This window comes from Magnolia sinica, chromosome 13, assembly GCF_029962835.1.
Source record: "Magnolia sinica isolate HGM2019 chromosome 13, MsV1, whole genome shotgun sequence".
Classification (NCBI taxonomy): domain Eukaryota; kingdom Viridiplantae; phylum Streptophyta; class Magnoliopsida; order Magnoliales; family Magnoliaceae; genus Magnolia; species Magnolia sinica.
Genome location: NC_080585.1, coordinates 28732723 through 28751591, shown reverse-complemented (window position 1 = coordinate 28751591; position 18869 = coordinate 28732723). Strand labels below are relative to the sequence as shown.

Genomic DNA, 18869 nt, shown 5'->3' with positions numbered 1-18869 from the left:
CGAGCTGGCCAGTCAAGCTTGTGGACTGAGTCGAGCCGAGTTCGAGCTGGGGTCAGCTAGTGGCCAATCTGAGTCAAGCTGTGCCAAGCTCAACTTGGCTCAATTTGTGTACACCTCTACTTTACATTACTGAAATGTCAAACAATAACTAAAAGGATATGCTTGTTTGAATAGAATTTTCACTTTAATACAATTTAAAATTGTAATAATTTTAAATTTCTTTAATTGTCTCTTATTATATTGGCATTTGATTGTTGAAACATTGTAAAATTATAATGATGATGCTTATACATTACACTAAAACCACAATTCACAAGCCAAATACTTAATTAGAATAATTTCCATTTGAATTGTTAATCAAGGCTCAGGGCAGTGTGAACAAAGGGGTTTGCTGCTCAAGTGGACCTCGCATGATGTTATGTGAAGTCCACCTCAACCACCAGGTGCATCACCCCTTATGTCCAAGGCCGAATTCAGCTCCATTCCTTATTCAAGTGCACCACATTATTAGAGAAAGTGTATAGAAAATGCATACCCTCTAAACTGTTTCTCATGGATGGAATGATTGGTGGGCCCATATCTAAATTTTGATATGCCATCTAATGGTTAGAGTTGATTTCATATAATCATCACAGTGGGCCTTCTAAAAATCAAGGGTAGATGTCTCTCTCTCTCAATTATTTCATTTGATATGTACCAGCTGAATTAAAGATCAACCTTATTTTTAGCCCTGAACTTAACATGAGATTACACATCTAATGGGTGGAGTGGATTTCACATCCATATTATGATGGGCCCCTCAAAAATCAAGGGCTGGCTTCTTCTCCCCATTTAAAAAACAAATATGTGATAAAATATTTTTAAAAAAGGAAATTTTATGGGACACCCATCCTTGATTTTTTTTTTACAGGGCCCATCATGTGTGTATCTGAGGTTCACTCCAACCATCAGATGTGTAATCCCATGTTATGCATTGGGCCAAAAAATTAGGCTGATCTATGATTTAGGTAGACAATACCGAATGAAGCAGTTGGGAAAAAGATGTCCATGCTTGATTGTTAGAGGGTCCACCATGCTGATTATATTAAATCCACTCCAACCATTAGATGCCCACCAACATTTAAGATTAAAGACAAAAAATCAAGCCCATTAGTGATTCAGTTGTGCCACGCCAAGAGAAACAATTTGAAAGGTGAGCATTGGAAGGTGAGCATTGCCCTGGGGTTCATCTAAAGATGGGGTGACTTACCTGGTGATATAGTGGAACATCATAATGGCGCCTACCTGACCCACCTATCCCTTTCTCGCATCAGCCCACCCACATAGGTAATTAAAAATCCAATATAAGGCACTAATGATAATTACTCATATTGATGAGGTTTCATGAATTTTCCACCAAAACATGTCAATATTTTTAAAATCTCACCAAGATTTGTATGCAGAGCGTCATGAACTACATGCATGATTTTTATTTTTATTTTTTGAGAATTGAATTTAAAAATGATTTATGATAATTACACTGGGAATGATCATGTGTGTTGTTGAACTAATGATAATTACAAAGAGTTCGAGTTGTGTGCGGTCCAACATGATGTATGAGTGCCATCGAACCCATCCTTAGATGAGCTGCAACATGTTAGGTCTAAATACCAGATTTCAGCCTGATATGCTACTCAGGTGGGCCACAGCAAAGGGATCAATGGGGGACAATGGGGAGGGTTTCACCCACCATTGCAACTTCCAGAGGGAATGTGAGGTCCACCAATTTGTTTATATGCCCATTCAATCCATCAACTGGTGAACTGATCCAGCCCAGCCCAGTGGAGCCCTAGCCCAGCATATTGCCACCCCTACCGAGTATTGCATATCCGATATCCTGACTTTTGGACACTATGGTTGCACATGTTATCAAGGTGGGCCTCAACACACGTGTCTGTGTCCATGTAGCATGGATTAAATCAAATGGGAGTGATTCTCACATTCTATTTTGACCCTACATCTTAATCAAAGGTCAGATGCAATAATCTCATTCTCAAAAGACACCAATGTAGATTTCATGACTTTACAAGCATGTCTATTTTCAATTAGTCATGGTGCTAAGGTATGTAATTTGTTATCAAATATCATGTGAGAGAGGTAATGGAATCCATGTAGATTCCTATCCAAGAAAACAGCTTCCCAAACTATAAACACAGTGCGTTTCTCTTTCTTGACCAAAATCAAAGTCATTCACGTGGCTAGATTTTGTATTCTATAATGGGTGGGGTCTACATGTACTTTAATATATCCACCTGGCTTTGGATCACGTAAGTATCATGAGCTCAACGCTGCGCGTTTGTGCAAGATTTAGGCCGTTCATCAGGTGGGACTCAATTTGCATGTGCCGTACGTGGCCTCATCATCAGGTGGAATATTACGTGTAGAATTCGAATGTTGGTCACATCTTTTTAACTATCTGTTTTTCATTCATGTGATGGATGGACCAACTTGAAAAATGGGTCAATACATGGACATTATGGGGTCCACTTTATGAGCGGCTGGGATCTCAAACACATGAGTACCGTTGCAGCTACACTCCAAGAAAAAGAAGAGAGAATTTCCTAGGTTATTATATGGGAAATAGTACTATAAGGTCGACCTCATGGGAAGTAGCTACGTGGGCCCCGCCATGGTGTGTGTTGAGCATCAAAACCGTGCATTAGATAGGTCCCCTTTAGGTTATGGTACATCCCAAAAATCAGCCATATATGGAACTCAGGTGGGCCATCCCATCTGAAACCATGTGAAGACATGCCTAAAACATATAAAAGTACTTGGTAGGGCCCACCTTAGTTTTGAATTATGTTGAAACTTGGTCTGACCCCTCATTAAAGTGGGACACACATAATGGATGAGCTGGATTTGTGAACCACATCTCAATGGGCCTGATAAATAATTATGAATATTTTAATGGGAGGGTAAACCCTCTCAACTGTTGTATGGGATGTGGCACCAATATACAAGACCTCCCTGGGTGCTCATAGGAAAGGTCCTAATAGCACCCAGACCTGCTTTATCTAAGAAGATCAGACCCCGAACTTGCAAAGGAAGGTCCTTCAGCTGTTTGGTAAAGAAGGACCGGCTGTCACTACCCTTTCGGACTGTTGCCTTCTCTATGAATAAGCCTAAAAGAGAAGGACCCTTTTTGTTTCAACACCCACGGTCTCCACTTCTAAGAAGTGGGCGACATCCCAGAAAGGAGACCAAAGACAACCTTTGAGTCAGATTCTACCTCAATCTTAACCAGACCATTTTCCAGGCACAAGATAAGCCAGTCATAAACTGCTCGGAGTTCAGCGCTATTGTTAGAGCCCATCCCGTACCATGTCGAGAAAGCAAAAAGGAAATTACCTCGGTCCCCTCTGCAAATATCGCCTCCTCCTGACATGCCCGGGTTGCCTTTAGCCGAGCCGTCAATATTCAGCTTCACCCAACCCTTATCCAGTTTCGACCATTTGACAATGTCCGCCCGAATTCTCCACAGCCTCTACTTGGACTAAAGAAAAATTCACATAAAAATGCATACAAACCCAACACCAACATGAGGCAAGAGTTATGAGCTTTTCTGGGCCCACATGCCTGTACAGGTCACCAACATGAGGCAAGAGTTATGTTTCTTTGAAAAAGGGAAGAAAATGGGACTTGATGATCCCAGATAAAGTCTCTTAATACTCCTCATTTCTGTAAAATGGGAGTTTGTCATGCCCTCACACCTTATCAGCCATAGATATCGAGTCAGGTTCCGCAGCTTGCTTGAGCAGAGCAACCTTTCAAGAGCATGCACAGTTGATAAGGTGATTCCAAGATGGATTAAACGTTCCATGCCTTCCAAATCACTCATGTTTATCCCTCACTCCCTTCTTCCCACTTTGAATACTATAATATAGGTTCATTACTCTTAACTCAGAAGGCCTGGAGATTGCGCCTTGAGGAATTGTGTGCAAGCAAGTTGTATACTCCAAGTAGTCCAAGTGCTTCAGCTTTCACCAGATTTCCTATCTCTTCAGGCAATGATCGGATCCCTGTACATGATAGATTGAGATATCGTAGCTCTGCCAAGTTACTGATCCCTGCAGGAAGCTCCTTTAAAAGTGAATTACCTGACAGATCCAAGACCCTGAGAAGAGGCATGAACTGAAAAAAATCAGTGTGGAACTTTTTAAAATACACATTCCTTTATAACAGCAAGGTTAAGAGGTTGGGACATTGAGGTGTATCTGTTAATTCTTCTATGTAATTAACCATTAGAGATATTCTCTCGGCTCCCTTCCTGTTAAGAAATTTATACAAAATAATGTTTTTCTGTAAAATATGAAATACCGAAAAATAATCTGGAATTAAGATAGGCTGAAGCATGTATGAGTACATTGTCCTTAAAGCATTATTTGCCCCTACTCAAGTAGATTGAGTATGTTGAAAAGGTTACGGGCAAATCGCTTCTAGGATACGACGAGCCTGGTGTAGATCTGCATTCAGCAAAAATGAGGACCCACCAATGGAAATCTTGGACACAATGTCTAGCAGAAAATAAAAGGAAAAATCTCAGAGAAAATGAGAAGAAGAAATATGAGTTAGACCACTGCACTGGTCTGTTCTTCAGCTAATTGTTTAGATAAACCGCTCTAGACTACACTGCTGGTCTGTTCTTCAGACAATGGTTCCTATGAACCTTGCTGTCTTGCTGAAATTTCTAGTTGTAGGAAAGGACTTGGTTCGTATGAATCTGCTGGAGTGTGTTTGTGATTGATTGTAAAACCATCCAGGCCTTGTTTATATAGGCTATAGTGGCTGACAGTTTTGGTCCTGGGAATTTAATCTATATGACCGTTTTCTAGTTGTTGTGAGAAACTAGCCGTTATTGGCAATTTCTGACTGTTGTGCATGTGGTATAATGGCTACTGCATGCAACTGTTTCCAGCCTCGATCTATATAAGCCAGGGGACCTTATTTAGTCCTCTAAACTTCCGGCCATCCGCCTTAGCTCTCTGTTGCATCACGACTCATACTTTTCTCGTGCCGGTTCATGTAAGGTCGCGAAGGAAGTGCGCCATTAGCTCCTCTACAGCCACACTACCTCACATGGCCACGCACTCGCACCGAAACCGAGATCAAGCCCGTTCCCGAGCGTGCGCGCGCGCGCCGGTATAGTCATCCATTTGAACTTTCGATGTGTTTTGTTTTTAGGCTCATGCTCTAAAATGATATGGACAAATGGATTAACACTGTGGTTCTAATACATAAATCATACCAAGGCTACATGAGTTCCACACATTAAAAGTTGTGTTGTATAGTATTCAACGCATTGGGGAGAGAAAATTTCTGCATGTTTTGTGAGCTGGTTTGATTGGCAATGGAAGGATGGTGTTTACCAATGGTATGGCCACAGAAGTTCGAATTCACTTCAACACAGATGTGGATAGTCTATGTTGAAGGCATGGGAAAATTCATTACCATCCATTCTCATTAGTCCGCGTTGTTGCTGATGACTCCTGCTAATAAGATACGAGGATTTCTCTCCCAAATAGATTACATGCTACAGAATATGACTTTTAATGTATGTAACTTCTCTACGCCCCCACAATATGATTTATGTTTTAGATCCACAGTGTCCATCAATTTTTATAGATCATTCTAAGAGCATGAGCCAAAAAAATTGAGGTACATCCAAATCTCAAGTGGACCTCACCACATAAAGTAGCAGGGATTGAATTACTACACTTGAAACCTTCCTAGAGTCCACCGAGAGGTTTATCTGCCGTATGACTGAAAACACAAATATTAGCTTGATCGGAGGCCTTATATGCCCCCAAGAAATGAAAACACAAATATTAGCTTGATCGAAGGCCTTATATGCCCCCAAGAAATTTTCAATAGTATATGTCCAATTCCTAGTGTTTCTGTAGTGTGGCCTGGCCCACTTGAGCCTTGGATCTGCCTCGTCTTTTGTCCTATTTCATGAAATGGTATGAAAAAAAATAAATTGAATGCACCTTGTGGATCTAATATATACGTCATGATGGGCCAAGAAAGTACACTTCTGGTTTTCTTCTCTCCACATGGAATGTGATGCACCACGGGAGCAGATTTGGTGAGACCTGGGCCCACGAAAGACACTGCAGCCCTTATCATGGTACCAACCTTGACATGTATATAATGTATCCATCCCATCCATTCAATTTTCCATATCATTTTAGGGCATTATCCAAAAAATGAAGGAGATCCAAACATCAGATGGACCATAACATGCTACAACAAAAAAGGCCTTTAGCCTCGGTTCAAAACCGTAGTTTAAAAGGTTAAAAACCGAGGCTAAAGCCTTTAGCCTCGATTTTGCCTCAATTACCCAAACTGAGGCTACAACCCCTGTGGCTAAAGCCTTCGCCACAGTTTTAGAAAACAAGGCTAAAAAGGTTTTATAGCCTCGGTCCTTCAATTGAAGCTAAACGAGCTTTTCTAGCTTCGGTTGTCTGAAAATGAGGCTAAATCCAAATTTTAATCTCAATTGCCTTCAACCGAAGCTAAATCTATTTTTAATCTCGGTTCTCAACAACTGAGGCTAAAGCCTTTAGCCACAAGGGTTGCGGCCAAAACCGAGGCTAAATTTTAGATTTAACTTCATTTACAAATTGTGGTTGAAAATGTTTAATTTTATTTTTAAATATTTGTTTAAAAACAATCATAAAAATACAATACCAACAAAGCAGTTAACCATCTATTTAAAATTTTCAAAATACTAAAGACACAAATAACACTAAGCATAAAAACACAATACCAACAAATAGTTGACCGTCTTTTTAAACTAACAAAATAGACACAAATAACACTTAAGCAAAGTTCTGCTTCCAGTTGCTTTCCATGCAAGTTTGAGGGCTGCCTTGTGCTGCAGATCTTGAGAGTAGATCAGATAACTGCTCTATAGACATTTTCCCCACTGCAATCTTTGCTAACATTTCCCTCTGCTCATTCCTCGTCAGTCTTTCTAGTTACAAACTAATGTCCCTCACCGTCGCACCCATCTGCTTCAATCTATTTTCTTGCTGCATGCTTAATGTCGTGTTCGACTGCAACCTAAAACAAAAAAGGAAATAATTCAGAAATGAGATCCATCATAGTTATGCAGTTGGAAAGAAGTCATAGATAAAACATCTTGTAGAGCTAAAGATTTACCTAAAATTCTTCATTGTGAAAGTAACTGATTGGAAACGAAAAATAAACAATCAACATAGATATAATTTTGCAAATGACTGCACCATCCATCATTGAAAAAGGTCAAGTTTAAATGCTTGAATACTACAAGTACCTGATGAGGGATTCTAATTTACCCTCAGCATATAAATGTTTCAGCTGCAAATGAATTATGTTTTCTTAATAAAACCATCACATAAGGATCCTTATCAAACATTGAAGGAGCTTATGATTTAAGAAACAAATTGACCTGGAGGTGAGAAGGATAATCTGTCTCTGCTATCTATTTCTAAGTTGGTAACAACAAATTTCTCTAAGGCTCCTCTATGAAAAAGAAACGAGAATATCTAGAATTTTATACTACTAAAACTGCACCTTTCCTGAAAAGTTGTACACATAGCTGTAACCTTATAGATTGTTGGTATGGTTTAAACAAACCCAGTTTAAAGATGCATGTTCCACTTCCACAGATAGAACCAGATACTGTATGTTTCTACCCAAATTATGATACAGTTGCATATCTGCAGAGATAGCAAAATTGCAAAATAAATAAATAAATAAAAATAAAAAATAAAAAATAAAAATAATAAAACAACGATTCAATTTACAAGTTGTTCTATGTTGCTCAGCTGGCACTATTTACAGTAAGTTATATATAACAAACAACTTTAAGATTTTAAAATCCTTTTAGATCTGTAGATCTGCATTAGATGCCAAAACCAAAAATAAAAATAAATTACAAGTTTTATGTGTTGGTAGTTGTAGAGCAAAGGTGGGATTGCATTGAGATAAATCCAACAAAGATAATATGGTATTGGATATGGGAAGTAGCTTTAAGTGCCATCTAATCATAACTTGCTTTTGAGTGCTTGTCACTTACCACATCAACCTACATATCAGAAAGCATGGACCTCAATTGCTCGGCAACAAAGTCCTCTGAAACATGAACTCTCTGGTTATAACAAAATAACTCCATTAGAAAAACCTTATTTCAAGATGAGGCATGAGCAAAAATTGAATAGCACTAAAGAAATTGAATAAAGATAAAGAACAACTGATAACATCTGATAAAAGAAAATGCTTTGAAGAATGATTGCATACTGATGCAGAAAATTTTCTAAATTATATCAACAAAATAACACATAAACCTTGACTTCAAAGAAAGAAGAAAAAAATACATAGAAATGCAGAACCAGCTTCATGAATTGGAGGAACTGAAAGGCTAAAAGAAATGGAATTTGACATCATGTGGGGTGATGCCTAACCTTAACTTGGGTGAGCAGTTCGTCAGGTAGAGGACCACCTGAGTAGCAAATGAAATCAAGAAACACATCAACAGCTCCAGGCTCCAGTTCTGTCAGTAGTATCTTCTGATCGAGCTCATCTGTTGCCTTGGAAGTGTCATAGTAACACTGGAAGCCACCCATCAAAACATTTATGACAGCCACAAAGGAAAAGTTTTAGTAAATTTGAGCAGCATATTCATATCCGAACTTGGCAGCACAACTTTTATATAAAAGCCAACCCCAAATTGCTGAGAGGGGCTTAGATGGTGATGAAACAACAACAACTACCAGTAGTAAAGGTTCATTAGGATGCACAAGTAGATTAAATTGCAAACATTCTAGTCAATCAAGAAGAAATGAGAAAAAAAAAATGGTTTCCTAGCATCCCCATTTTATAGCCCTCAAATTTAAGTTACATTCCTTTCAACTCCAACTTGGAAGAGTAATGCGATGGTAATTGGAACTGAGATCCGCAATATAAATGCTCAGGTAAGTAAACCTCAGCCATTTGCATTTTAATAGAGCAATTAAAGTGGTTGAATTGGACAGTGTGGCCAAATGCACCCTTAAAACTCATTTGAGCAATTGAAGAACTCAATCAATTACTAGATAAATTAGACTAAAAATGCAAGATATTTAAACTTGAAAAACTCAATCCAATGCTGAGATATGGGTTGGTTCAGACTCAACCCTTAATCGGGTCTGATTCAGTTTCTAACTTTTGATGAAGAAAAGAGAGAACCAAAAACAAAAAATAAAAATCATCAGGTAGAACACTACAAGCTTCCTTGGCCCAAGAATCATATTGGTCCATTCATTAGGCTGCATATATATGAGAAAATTGCGCGCATGTTGAAAATTCCACAATGGAAGATCCCAAGATAGATGAAGCAACTAGGATTGAAATCTAACTAATTGCAACAGATCTGAAATGTACATACAACTTTTTAGAAGAAAAATTCTACAATGGAAGATCCCAAGATAGATAATTAAAGGCCAAATAGAAAGATAATGGAAAGACAAATGAGAAACAATACATTTGGAAAATTAATGAAAGTAAGCGATAATGGAGAGATAAAATAGTTGATGCCTAATTGTACTTCTATAGTATGAATAAAGATAAAATTGATTGAAGAATAACAGAAACTGTCTTAGGAAACAAAAATTGCATTTTTTACTTTGAAGTTTCTTCTTCTTCTTCTTCTTCCTTTTAGGGACTACTAGGGAATTTCTATTCAACACAGTTTGTACATATGGGGCTGTGGTTTAGTTGCCAATCCATAATCGTGTTAAGTTGGCCTCCATTACCAGACAAAGAATTTCAACACAGATAGCCCACATTCAATGTAAAATCATGATCGGGCTATCAGATCAATGATCTAAATCACCATGAGCCTCACATGTAGAAACTCCATGTGCAACAGAGAAGTTCCTTATTATTGATTAACAGAGAACCTCTGCTTACACAGTAATTATAGATCAAATCCTGTGTAAACAGGTGGTGAGGCCCAAGAAAAAAAGTTAATTTTAATAACAATTTTAACAAGCAATAGATACAGCCTTAAAAGAGAGATGTTTCGTAAATTATACGGTGGATATTATACGTTAAACAGATGTAAAAGAGAGTGACATTCAATAGACAGTGCATTATGCATATATACATATAACTTACATATATTACACACACATATATGTATGCATAATATATGTATTGTACATACACACACAAGCTATGATTGGATGTCTTGATAATGCTAAGGTAGTGAAAGATGTCTTGATAATGCTAAGGTTTAATTTGGACTGATTCCTTGGCCCATTCGCATCTTCCATCATACAGCTGCAATACCCAAGCCATTTGTTAAGAGGGGTACCACTGCGTAGATTCCCTAAGTTGGACCACTAGTCAGGTGGGCCACGATTAACTGAAACAAAAAGTAGTTGGATTGAGTAAGCTTCGGTAAAGCAAAATTTTCCAATATTAATGGTGATCAGGTATGGGTAGTTATGGGTATGAGCTAATGCCATTATGAAAAAGAATAACAAAGATAGGGATTTGAGAGAGGGTAGTGTGTGTGTGTGTGTGTGTGTGTGTGTTTTTAATAAAACTTAAAGATCTCATACCATCAAGAAAAAGTGAATAAAACTTAAAGATCTCATACCATCAGAAAAAAGTGAAAGCAAGTGATAAATTCTCTTTCTTAAAGGTGAAATATAAGAGATACCTTCATCTATATTTAAAGTAGAGTAAGATTTTATAAGGTAGGAACCTATGAGGAATTTCCAGATAACCTTCTAATAAAATATACATATAAAGACAGAGGAGATGATACAGTTGGTGTTTTTTCAAAATTTAATAATGAAAATCTCTTAATTTTGGTATTTTTGACAGCTCATGCCACGTAACTTTATCCTTTAGAGTAATCTTTGCAATCTTCAACACCTCATGTAATGGCCCATGGTTTTGACTGAATCTAAGCCATCAACTAAAAAATGGATCTTTGACTGGCTGATCTTCTCTATGACCCTCTTCCTCCTCTTCTTCTTCTTCTTTGTGGTGACAGTGGGTGAGAGGAGAGCACCTTCTTCAATGAGACATTGAACTCTAGATTGAAATGCTAGAAAGCAGAGATGGGTAATGGGCTGATTTTGAATCTTTATACCCATTTAATGTCTGTCAAAATTACAAAGTTTCACTAGAGCTAGTCTTGGCCAAGTCAACCTTCTTGGAAACTAGGCCCGAGTTTAACACTAACCAGGTAGGCCTGGTTTTCTTAACCCAGTGACTAGGTTTGCGACTGGGCCAAGTCCCTGGTTGACCTGCCTACTTTGCAAGCTACAATCTATAGTGTACATCTTATTTCATGCCCTCAATTGACGTCTCCTATTGTATGGCATCCCACAATGACTTCCCATACATCTTTGCGTATTCTTCTTTTATATTGTTCAAATCGATCTCTGCTCTTGTAACCATTACCCTTAACAACGTCATGTTGTTTGGTGCCAAGCCTTTCATGGCCTTCTACAACACCTGAGAAATTTCGAGACAAGATTGAACTATTCAGGGTGGTGCATGCATGGTACATGGAAAAACGATTTGGGGGAACCGTGCATTGTCTTTGGACCCTGTAATGGACTGGATCTAACTGCATGATAAATATACATTTATCTATTACAACATGTAGGGTGTGATACCTTGGCGAAGTATATACCAGGGTTCTCAGCACATCTTAAGAGAGTAAGAAGTCCAAACTTGAAATTCCCAGATGTTTTCGTCTTTACGGCCTATGAAAGAAGAAACTAACTTGAGAATTGCTAGTAAATGAAGGAAAAATGGCATGTATTTCTGTAGAATAACATTCATTTTGTTTTACGAGCAGTGCTCTTAGAGCTCTAAGTTATAGTGCTCCTAGTCACTAGACGGTCCAATCAATCGATCCGAACTGTCCATTAAAGCCCATAACATACTTCTCAGGCTACTACGTTAAAATTCCACTGATGGGATGATCCAATCCATTGATTGGGCTTATTTTCTATAGCCATCCTTTTCCCAAGCCATGGATGGTATGGCTACTATTGGCTGACAAAAGAAATTCTTTAGAATCGAAATTAATCCAGTATGGTCTCTAATAAATAGACAGATTAAATTGTTGACTGGACCTATTTTTGTGTAAATGATCTTCACTGTCCGTATTAAGGACCATTAATTAAATGGTTAAATATTTGTCAGACTGCTGTGATCCTTGCATGATTGTCCATGACTTGTAGTTGGACCACATGAACAGTCTAGATAAATAGATTGAACAGTATAAGTGCCCCAATACAATTAAATGCAACTAGGAGCACTGTAACACATAGTGCTCATTTCTCTTGTTTCAGTTTAATAACGATAAAACAGCAGGTCAGCTCTGGTTGGTTAGTATGGATGGGAGAGATAGTTTTGTGATCCAGGGAGAGAGAGTTTTGTGATCCAGGGTTCGATCCATATTTATGTTAGCTGGTAGAGCTAGAGCAGTGATTCAGAGATACAAAGAGACAATGTTGGGGAAATTATCACTAAAACCTCATCATAGCTAAAATTCAAGAGATCTGATACAGATCCAAATCACACGATGCAGTACAGATTCTAATATGAAATGACTTCTTGGTTTTTACCTGTCAAGGCCCCACTCGGAACAGCAGCCCTTGCTAGGGTTCCATCACTCTGACAAACATCCACCTGAAGGAATAAACAGGCAGAGAGAAACACCCATCACATATAAGAACAAGAAACGGAAATTTCTTCATCAAAAGAGAGAATCACACAATCTGAACCGATGCCTGATTACGATCTGATCCAATCACGTACAAAAGACGACAGATGGGAAGATGAAAAGGAGAAACAGACGGTAGAGATCAAATCCAGGCATGAAATCGAAATCGAAAACCTAGACACGAGAATAGCAAATCGTTGGTTGAAAGAAACAGAAAAAATCACCTCAACGTTTCGATTTCCACGGCCATCGAAGATCTGCCTAGCTTTAACGACATTTATCGCCGCCATTTGCTCTCTCTCTCTCTCTCTCTCTCTCTCTCAAACGACCTTGATCGTCACCATTTGCTCTCTCTGTGCTGCAAATGCTCCCTGTTGCAAATGAAGTCTGAGATGAACAGGGTATTATGGCTGCGGGTCGGTCATCCACCAAAGGGACGCGGTTTGGCGAGTGACGCTGCCACTAGCCAAGTGGCTAGTGTTCGGTGCTCTGTGGGCCATCATGATGTATTTATTTTATCCACACCGTCCATTCAGTTTTAAAGATCATTTTACTAATTAATACCTAAAATGATGCAGATATAGAACTCATGTGGACCACACCACCCGAAAACAATATTGATTGAATGTCCACCATTAAAAACCTCCTAGGGCCCACTGTAATGTTTATTTGACATCCAACCTCTTGATTAGGCCGTAAATACCTGGATGAATGTAAAAAGAAAACATCATCTTGATCCGAAACTTTCTGGCCCACAACAAGTTTTTAATGGTAAGCGTTCAATCAACACTGTGTGGTCCACTTGAGATTTGGATGTATCTCATTGTTGGGCTCATATCATAAAATGTTTTACAAAAATGTACGGATGGCATGGATGAAACACATACATCATGATGGGGCCCACATAGCACCGACTACTAGCTATTGGCTAGTGGCAGGATCACTAGCTAATCCGTATACTTATAAGTGGAATAGGTGCGGCCTCGAACTCACCCAACACAGCGCGACCTGGCCACGGGGCTCAACTTGATGTGTATAATGTATATCCATACCGTTCATCTGTATTTTTCCATATCATTTTAGGGCAGGAGAACAAATAATAATAAGATAAAATCTCATGTGTACTATATTGGAGGAAACAGTGGTAATTGAACCTACCCACGGTTAGAAATTTACTAGGGCTCATTTTAATGTTTTTATAGTGTTTATTTTCCATCCAATCCGTTGATAAAGTCACACGAACCAGGAAGAAGGGAAAACTCATGTATCAGTTTAATCCAAAACTTTTGTGGCCTATAAAAAGTTTTTAATGGTCAATCGTCATTGTTAGAATGGTATGGTACACCTGAGATATGGTTCTATTTCATTTTTGATTCCTGCACTAAAATTAATTCTTAATTTTATCAATTTTATGAAAATTCTCAAAAAGAAAAAGATGAAGATTCTTAATATTTTTTTTAATTCTAAATTTTTTCTAAGATTATAAATTTGTTGAAATTTATCAAAAAAAAAAAAGTTAAAATTCTTATTTTCTTTTCAAAATTATATATATATATATATATATATATATATATATATATATATATATATATATATATATATATATATAGTTTTAAAAATGCATTGTTTTTTTTCAAAATTTTCAATTATTTGAATTTTCTCAATTTTTTTCAAGATTCTCAAATTCAAAATTCTTAATTTTTTAAAAATTCTCAATTTTTAAAAAAATTCTTACTTTTTCATAATTATCATTTTTTAATTCTTAATTTTTTTTAAAAAAAAAAATTCTTAATTGTTTAAAAGTTCTCGAATTTTTTACAATTGTCTCAATTTTTTTTTTCAAAATTCTCAATTTTTTCACAATTGTCAAAATTTTTAAAAATTATTAATTCTTTCAATATTCTCAATTTTTTTTAAATTCTTAATTTTTCAATATTTTTAAATTTTTGAAATTTATCAATTTTTTTAGAATTCTCAATTTTTTGCTTCGGTTTATTGTCAATTGAGGCGAAATATTAAACTTTTAACTTCAATTCTTTTATAACCGAGGTGAAAAAACAGGCTTTTGCTTCAGTTTCTTTACAACCGAGGTAAAAAAAAATAAACTTTTAACTTCGGTTTCTTAATAACGGTGGGTAAAAAGTGGACTTTTAGCTTCTTTTAACCTTAGTTGTTTACTATTTGAGGTTAAAAAGTAGACTTTTAGCTTCAGTTGCTTACCAACTGAGGCGAAAATGGCATACTTTTAGTTTTGATTTCTTACCAACTGATGTGAAATGGTAAACTTTTAGCTTCAATTTCTCACAAACCGTGGTGAAAAAATAAACTTTTAGTCTCGATTCCTTAATAACTTAGGTGAAAAATGGAGCTTTTGGGCTCGATTCCTTAGACTTTTAACCTCAGTTTTTCACCAACCGAGATGAAATATCGGACTTTTAGCCTCGGTTCCTTATCAACCAAGGTGAAATAGTGAACTTTTAGCTTCAGTTTCTTACTAACTGAGGCTAAATATTAGACTTTTAGTCTCAATTTTTCACCAACCAAGGCAAAATAGTAAAATGTTAGCGTCGGTTTCTCACCAACTGAGGTAAAATGTTAGGCTTTTAGTCTCAGTTTTTCATCAACCGAGACAAAATATCGAAATAGTGAACTTTTAGCCTCAGTTTCTTACCTGTTGAGGCTAAATGGTAGGTAGACTTTTAGCTTCAAAATTTCACCGACTAAGGTGAAATATCGGACTTTTACTTTCAGTTCCCTAGCAACAGAGGTGAAATAGTAAACTTTTAGCCTTGATTTCTTACCGAGGAAAAATAGTAAACTTTTTACCTCAGTTTTTCACCAACCGAGGTGAAATATCATACTTTTAACCTCTATTCCTTAGCAACTGAGGTAAAATGGTGAACTTTTGACATCTGTTTCTTACTAATTGAGGCAAAATGGTAGATTTTTAGCTTCGATTTCTTACCAACTGAGGTAAAATAGTAAAGTTTTAACCTCGATCGGTTTCTTACCAATTAAGGCGAAATGGTATACTTTAATTTCGATTTCTCACAAATTAAGGCAAAATGGTAGACTTTTATCCTCAATTTCTCACCAACTGAGACGAAATGGTAGACTTTTAGTCTCAGTTTTTTATCAACCGAGGCAAAATATGGACTTTTAGTCTCAGTTTTTCACCAATTAAGGTGAAATAGTGGACTTTTAGCTTCAATTCTTTTACAGCCGAGGCAAAAAATAAACTTTTAACTTCGGTTCCTTTACAACTGAGACTAAAAAGCACATTTAGCCTCCTTTTTTTGAACTGAGGCTAAAAAATTGAAGGTGGTGACATAAGAAAAGTGGTGCTTGACCATTAATGGGTCATAAAAGTTTTGGATCAAGCTAATCTTTATTTTCCCTTTACATCCAGCCTTATGTGAACTTATCAACAAATTGGATCGTAAATAAAAACTCTAAAATGATCTGTAAAAATGGATGGACATAGTGGATAAAGAGTAGACACATTAGGGTGGGCTCCATGTTAAGGGCTGCACCTTCTGGTGAGGTTAGGTCTCATCTAATCTGCTCCCCTGCACCACACAGCAAACAATGGTGTGAAATTTATGTGGGCCAGTCCACCATTTTTTTTTTTCCGATCATTTTGAGATAGAACAAAAAAGCAACACAGATCCAAAGCCAAAGTGGATCAAAAAAGCAGCACAGATCCAAAGCTAAAGTGGATCACATCGAAGATAGTAGGAATTGATGCTACCATTGAAAATTTATTGGGGTCACGGAAGGCTTTGATCACGCTGATATTTGTATTTTAACTTCATCCAGTTAGGTATGATCTCATGAACTAGTCAATGGAAAACGAGCCTCACGGTTGGCCCTAGGAAAGTTTCAACAGTAGTTTGTAATAGTTTGTTCAATCTGCATTACTTTATGTGGTGTGATCGAGTTGAGCTTTGGATGTACCTCAATTTGGGGATTGTGCTTTAAAATTATCTGAAAATCTTGATGGAAGGTATAGATTTAACATAAAAATTATGGTGGGACCAATGACAAGCTTCAACGCAGACGATCCACACTCAAAGAGAGATCGGTGCTCAAGATCTCTCACACAACTGTTAAGGGTTAGTTCTCCTAGTTGCTTGGGAAACTTAAACAGTTCATTCGGTTGATCTTGACTGTCCATTACGTTCAACAAAAAATTCATGAGCTAGCATGGAAATATCAGACAAAAATAAGTCTTAACCAACAATGCCATATATTTATTTGATTGCTCCCCTCATAGATTGCTTTTGATTCTAAAGAATCACTCGTGTTAGACAATCATAACAATACTATTCATGAGTCCCAACGGCTATAAAAAATGGTTCAATTAAGATGGATTTGATCAATCAAGCAGACTCACTTATAATACATGCATGGTAGCCCTTGAAAAGCGTTAATTATAAACTTAATGTGTGTTTTATTCACGCTGTCCGTTCATTTTTCAGATCATTTTAGACATAAGCCAACAAGTTGGTGCAGCTTCGGTGGAACCCTAGATCCACTATGGTCGGTGGAGCCTTGTGGTGGCTTACCATGATGTATATATGGACCTTACATCCACACTATCCTTCTGTTTTGACAGCTCAGGTGTGGGCCACAAAAGTTTTGGATCAAGCTGATATTTCTATGGTCCCTTCGTCCAAGACTGTGACCTTACCAATAGGTTGGATGGCCGGAAAATAAGTATTATGGTAGCTATGGTGGCCCCAAGAAGTTTTTAACGGTGGGTAGTCAATCATTGTTGTTTCCTGTGGTGTGGACCACCTAAGATTTGAATGTGCTTCATATTTTTGGGATCATACACTAAAATGAACTATCAAAATGGATGGACAGGGTAGATCATGTAAGGCACATACATCATAGTAGCCCCACAGTCAGGGGATTCACCGAAGCTTTTCCCCCAAAAAAGAGATCCAAATCTCAGTGGACCACACCCCAGCGGTGATTGAACCCTCACCATTAAAAATTTACTTGAGGTGCTATGAAAGTTTTGGATGAAGTTGATGTATATTTTATTTCCATCTGACCTAATTAATAGGTTGGATGGCATATAAACATTACAGTGGGCCCTAAGGAAGTTTTTAATGGTGTGTGTCCAATCACCACTATTGTTTTTTATTTATGATATGGTCCACCGTAGATTTTGATTTGCCTCATTTTTTGGCTCATGCATGCCCTTGGATGGGCCGAAAAAAGTGATGGATAAAGGCTACAAAATGCATACATCATGGTGGGGCCACATAGCTTTTTCAGTAGCAGACAGTACAACGTGGGCATTGTTTGCTAAACTACTGCAATACAAGTCAGCTGCAAAACTGGATTAGTACTGCCCCTGCCAACACCGACATTCCGGAGGCTCAATCAAACAGTGCTTACATCAGGTCACCAGGAATGTCGGTGATGACAGGGGAGTACCCAATCCGCATCCTGGGAGAAGCTGCAGTGCACCAGAAACAGCCCTTCATTCTCTAAAATGATTGTTATATCCATATGTGAGACAATGGGCGCACATATGTGGTGGCGTGTAAATTAGCTTACTTGTACAGAGTTATAACACACCTCATGCGTAGAATCACCAACATAAGAAATTAATCTAATATCATGTGGTACAATGGCACACAATGGCACGCATATTACATATTAAACTCAAAAAAAAAAAAATAATAATAAATAAAAAATCTAAAATACAGAGAACACTTGATCTAAGAAAAATTCAGACTCCTTTCTAAAATTACTCTAACATCCTAAGAAATAACTATTAAAAAGGATTTCTACTTTGACAATGACTCTATGTGCCCCATTCACCGAAAAAAGGAAGAAAATTGGACTTGATGCCATTTAAGAGTACCTTCTGAATTGAAAGTGTTTATCAACAGAGGAAGATGGTGATGGACCACTTCGCATCTTTCCTTGAGGCAATTTCACAAACAAAGCATTTTTAATTGAGTAGATCTAACATAACTAGCTGGACACCAATGTCCTGCATGTTGCCCTCATGTTGTGAGGGCATGACATCCAACCCATCCAGCTAATTGGCCCCACCATACCTACCACAAGAATCAGGCCAATCCAC

The 18869-nt window shown here is 37.5% G+C and overlaps 2 protein-coding genes across 16 annotated transcripts in view; both read right to left on the bottom strand.

Annotated features, from left to right (window-relative positions):
* Nucleotides 1-3720: 3720 nt before the first annotated feature.
* Nucleotides 3721-18869, bottom strand: part of LOC131223391 (disease resistance protein RPS5-like) — a 61004-nt gene continuing 45855 nt past the window's right edge. For both annotated transcript variants that reach the window (XM_058218795.1, XM_058218796.1), the window contains one exon: nucleotides 3721-4213. In XM_058218795.1, coding sequence (XP_058074778.1) covers nucleotides 3943-4213 — 271 coding nt within the window. In that variant the 3' untranslated portion in view covers nucleotides 3721-3942. The remainder of the gene's footprint in view (nucleotides 4214-18869) is intronic.
* LOC131223393 (uncharacterized) lies at nucleotides 6725-13227 on the bottom strand. Of its 14 annotated transcripts, none has more exons than XR_009160424.1 (6): nucleotides 12985-13149; nucleotides 12663-12726; nucleotides 11703-11792; nucleotides 8490-8636; nucleotides 8105-8176; nucleotides 6725-7107 (listed from the first exon to the last, which is right to left on the bottom strand). XR_009160424.1 is itself a non-coding variant. In XM_058218800.1 (6 exons), exons 1-4 carry the CDS (start codon nucleotides 13048-13050, stop codon nucleotides 8114-8116), a joined length of 366 nt encoding a protein of 121 aa, XP_058074783.1. In that variant the 5' UTR covers nucleotides 13051-13148; the 3' UTR covers nucleotides 6725-7107; nucleotides 7207-7231; nucleotides 8105-8113. The 14 variants fall into 14 exon arrangements, 8 of the variants coding, with proteins under 8 accessions (XP_058074783.1, XP_058074785.1, XP_058074788.1 ...); XR_009160425.1 differs by lacking the exon at nucleotides 11703-11792 and adding an exon at nucleotides 7207-7231 and having other exon boundaries at nucleotides 8105-8160; XR_009160420.1 differs by lacking the exon at nucleotides 12663-12726 and having other exon boundaries at nucleotides 6725-6790; nucleotides 6864-7107; nucleotides 12985-13134.

Coding starts and splice junctions, on each gene's coding strand:
- LOC131223393 (XM_058218800.1), bottom strand. CDS start 13,050: ATGGCGGCGATAAATGTCGTTAAAGCTAGGCAGATCTTCGATGGCCGT. Junction 11,793..12,984: donor GTGGAAATCGAAACGTTGAG/GTGATTTTTTCT, acceptor CTTCTTTCATAG/GCCGTAAAGACGAAAACATC. Junction 8,177..8,489: donor AACTGCTCACCCAAGTTAAG/GTTAGGCATCAC, acceptor TGTTATAACCAG/AGAGTTCATGTTTCAGAGGA.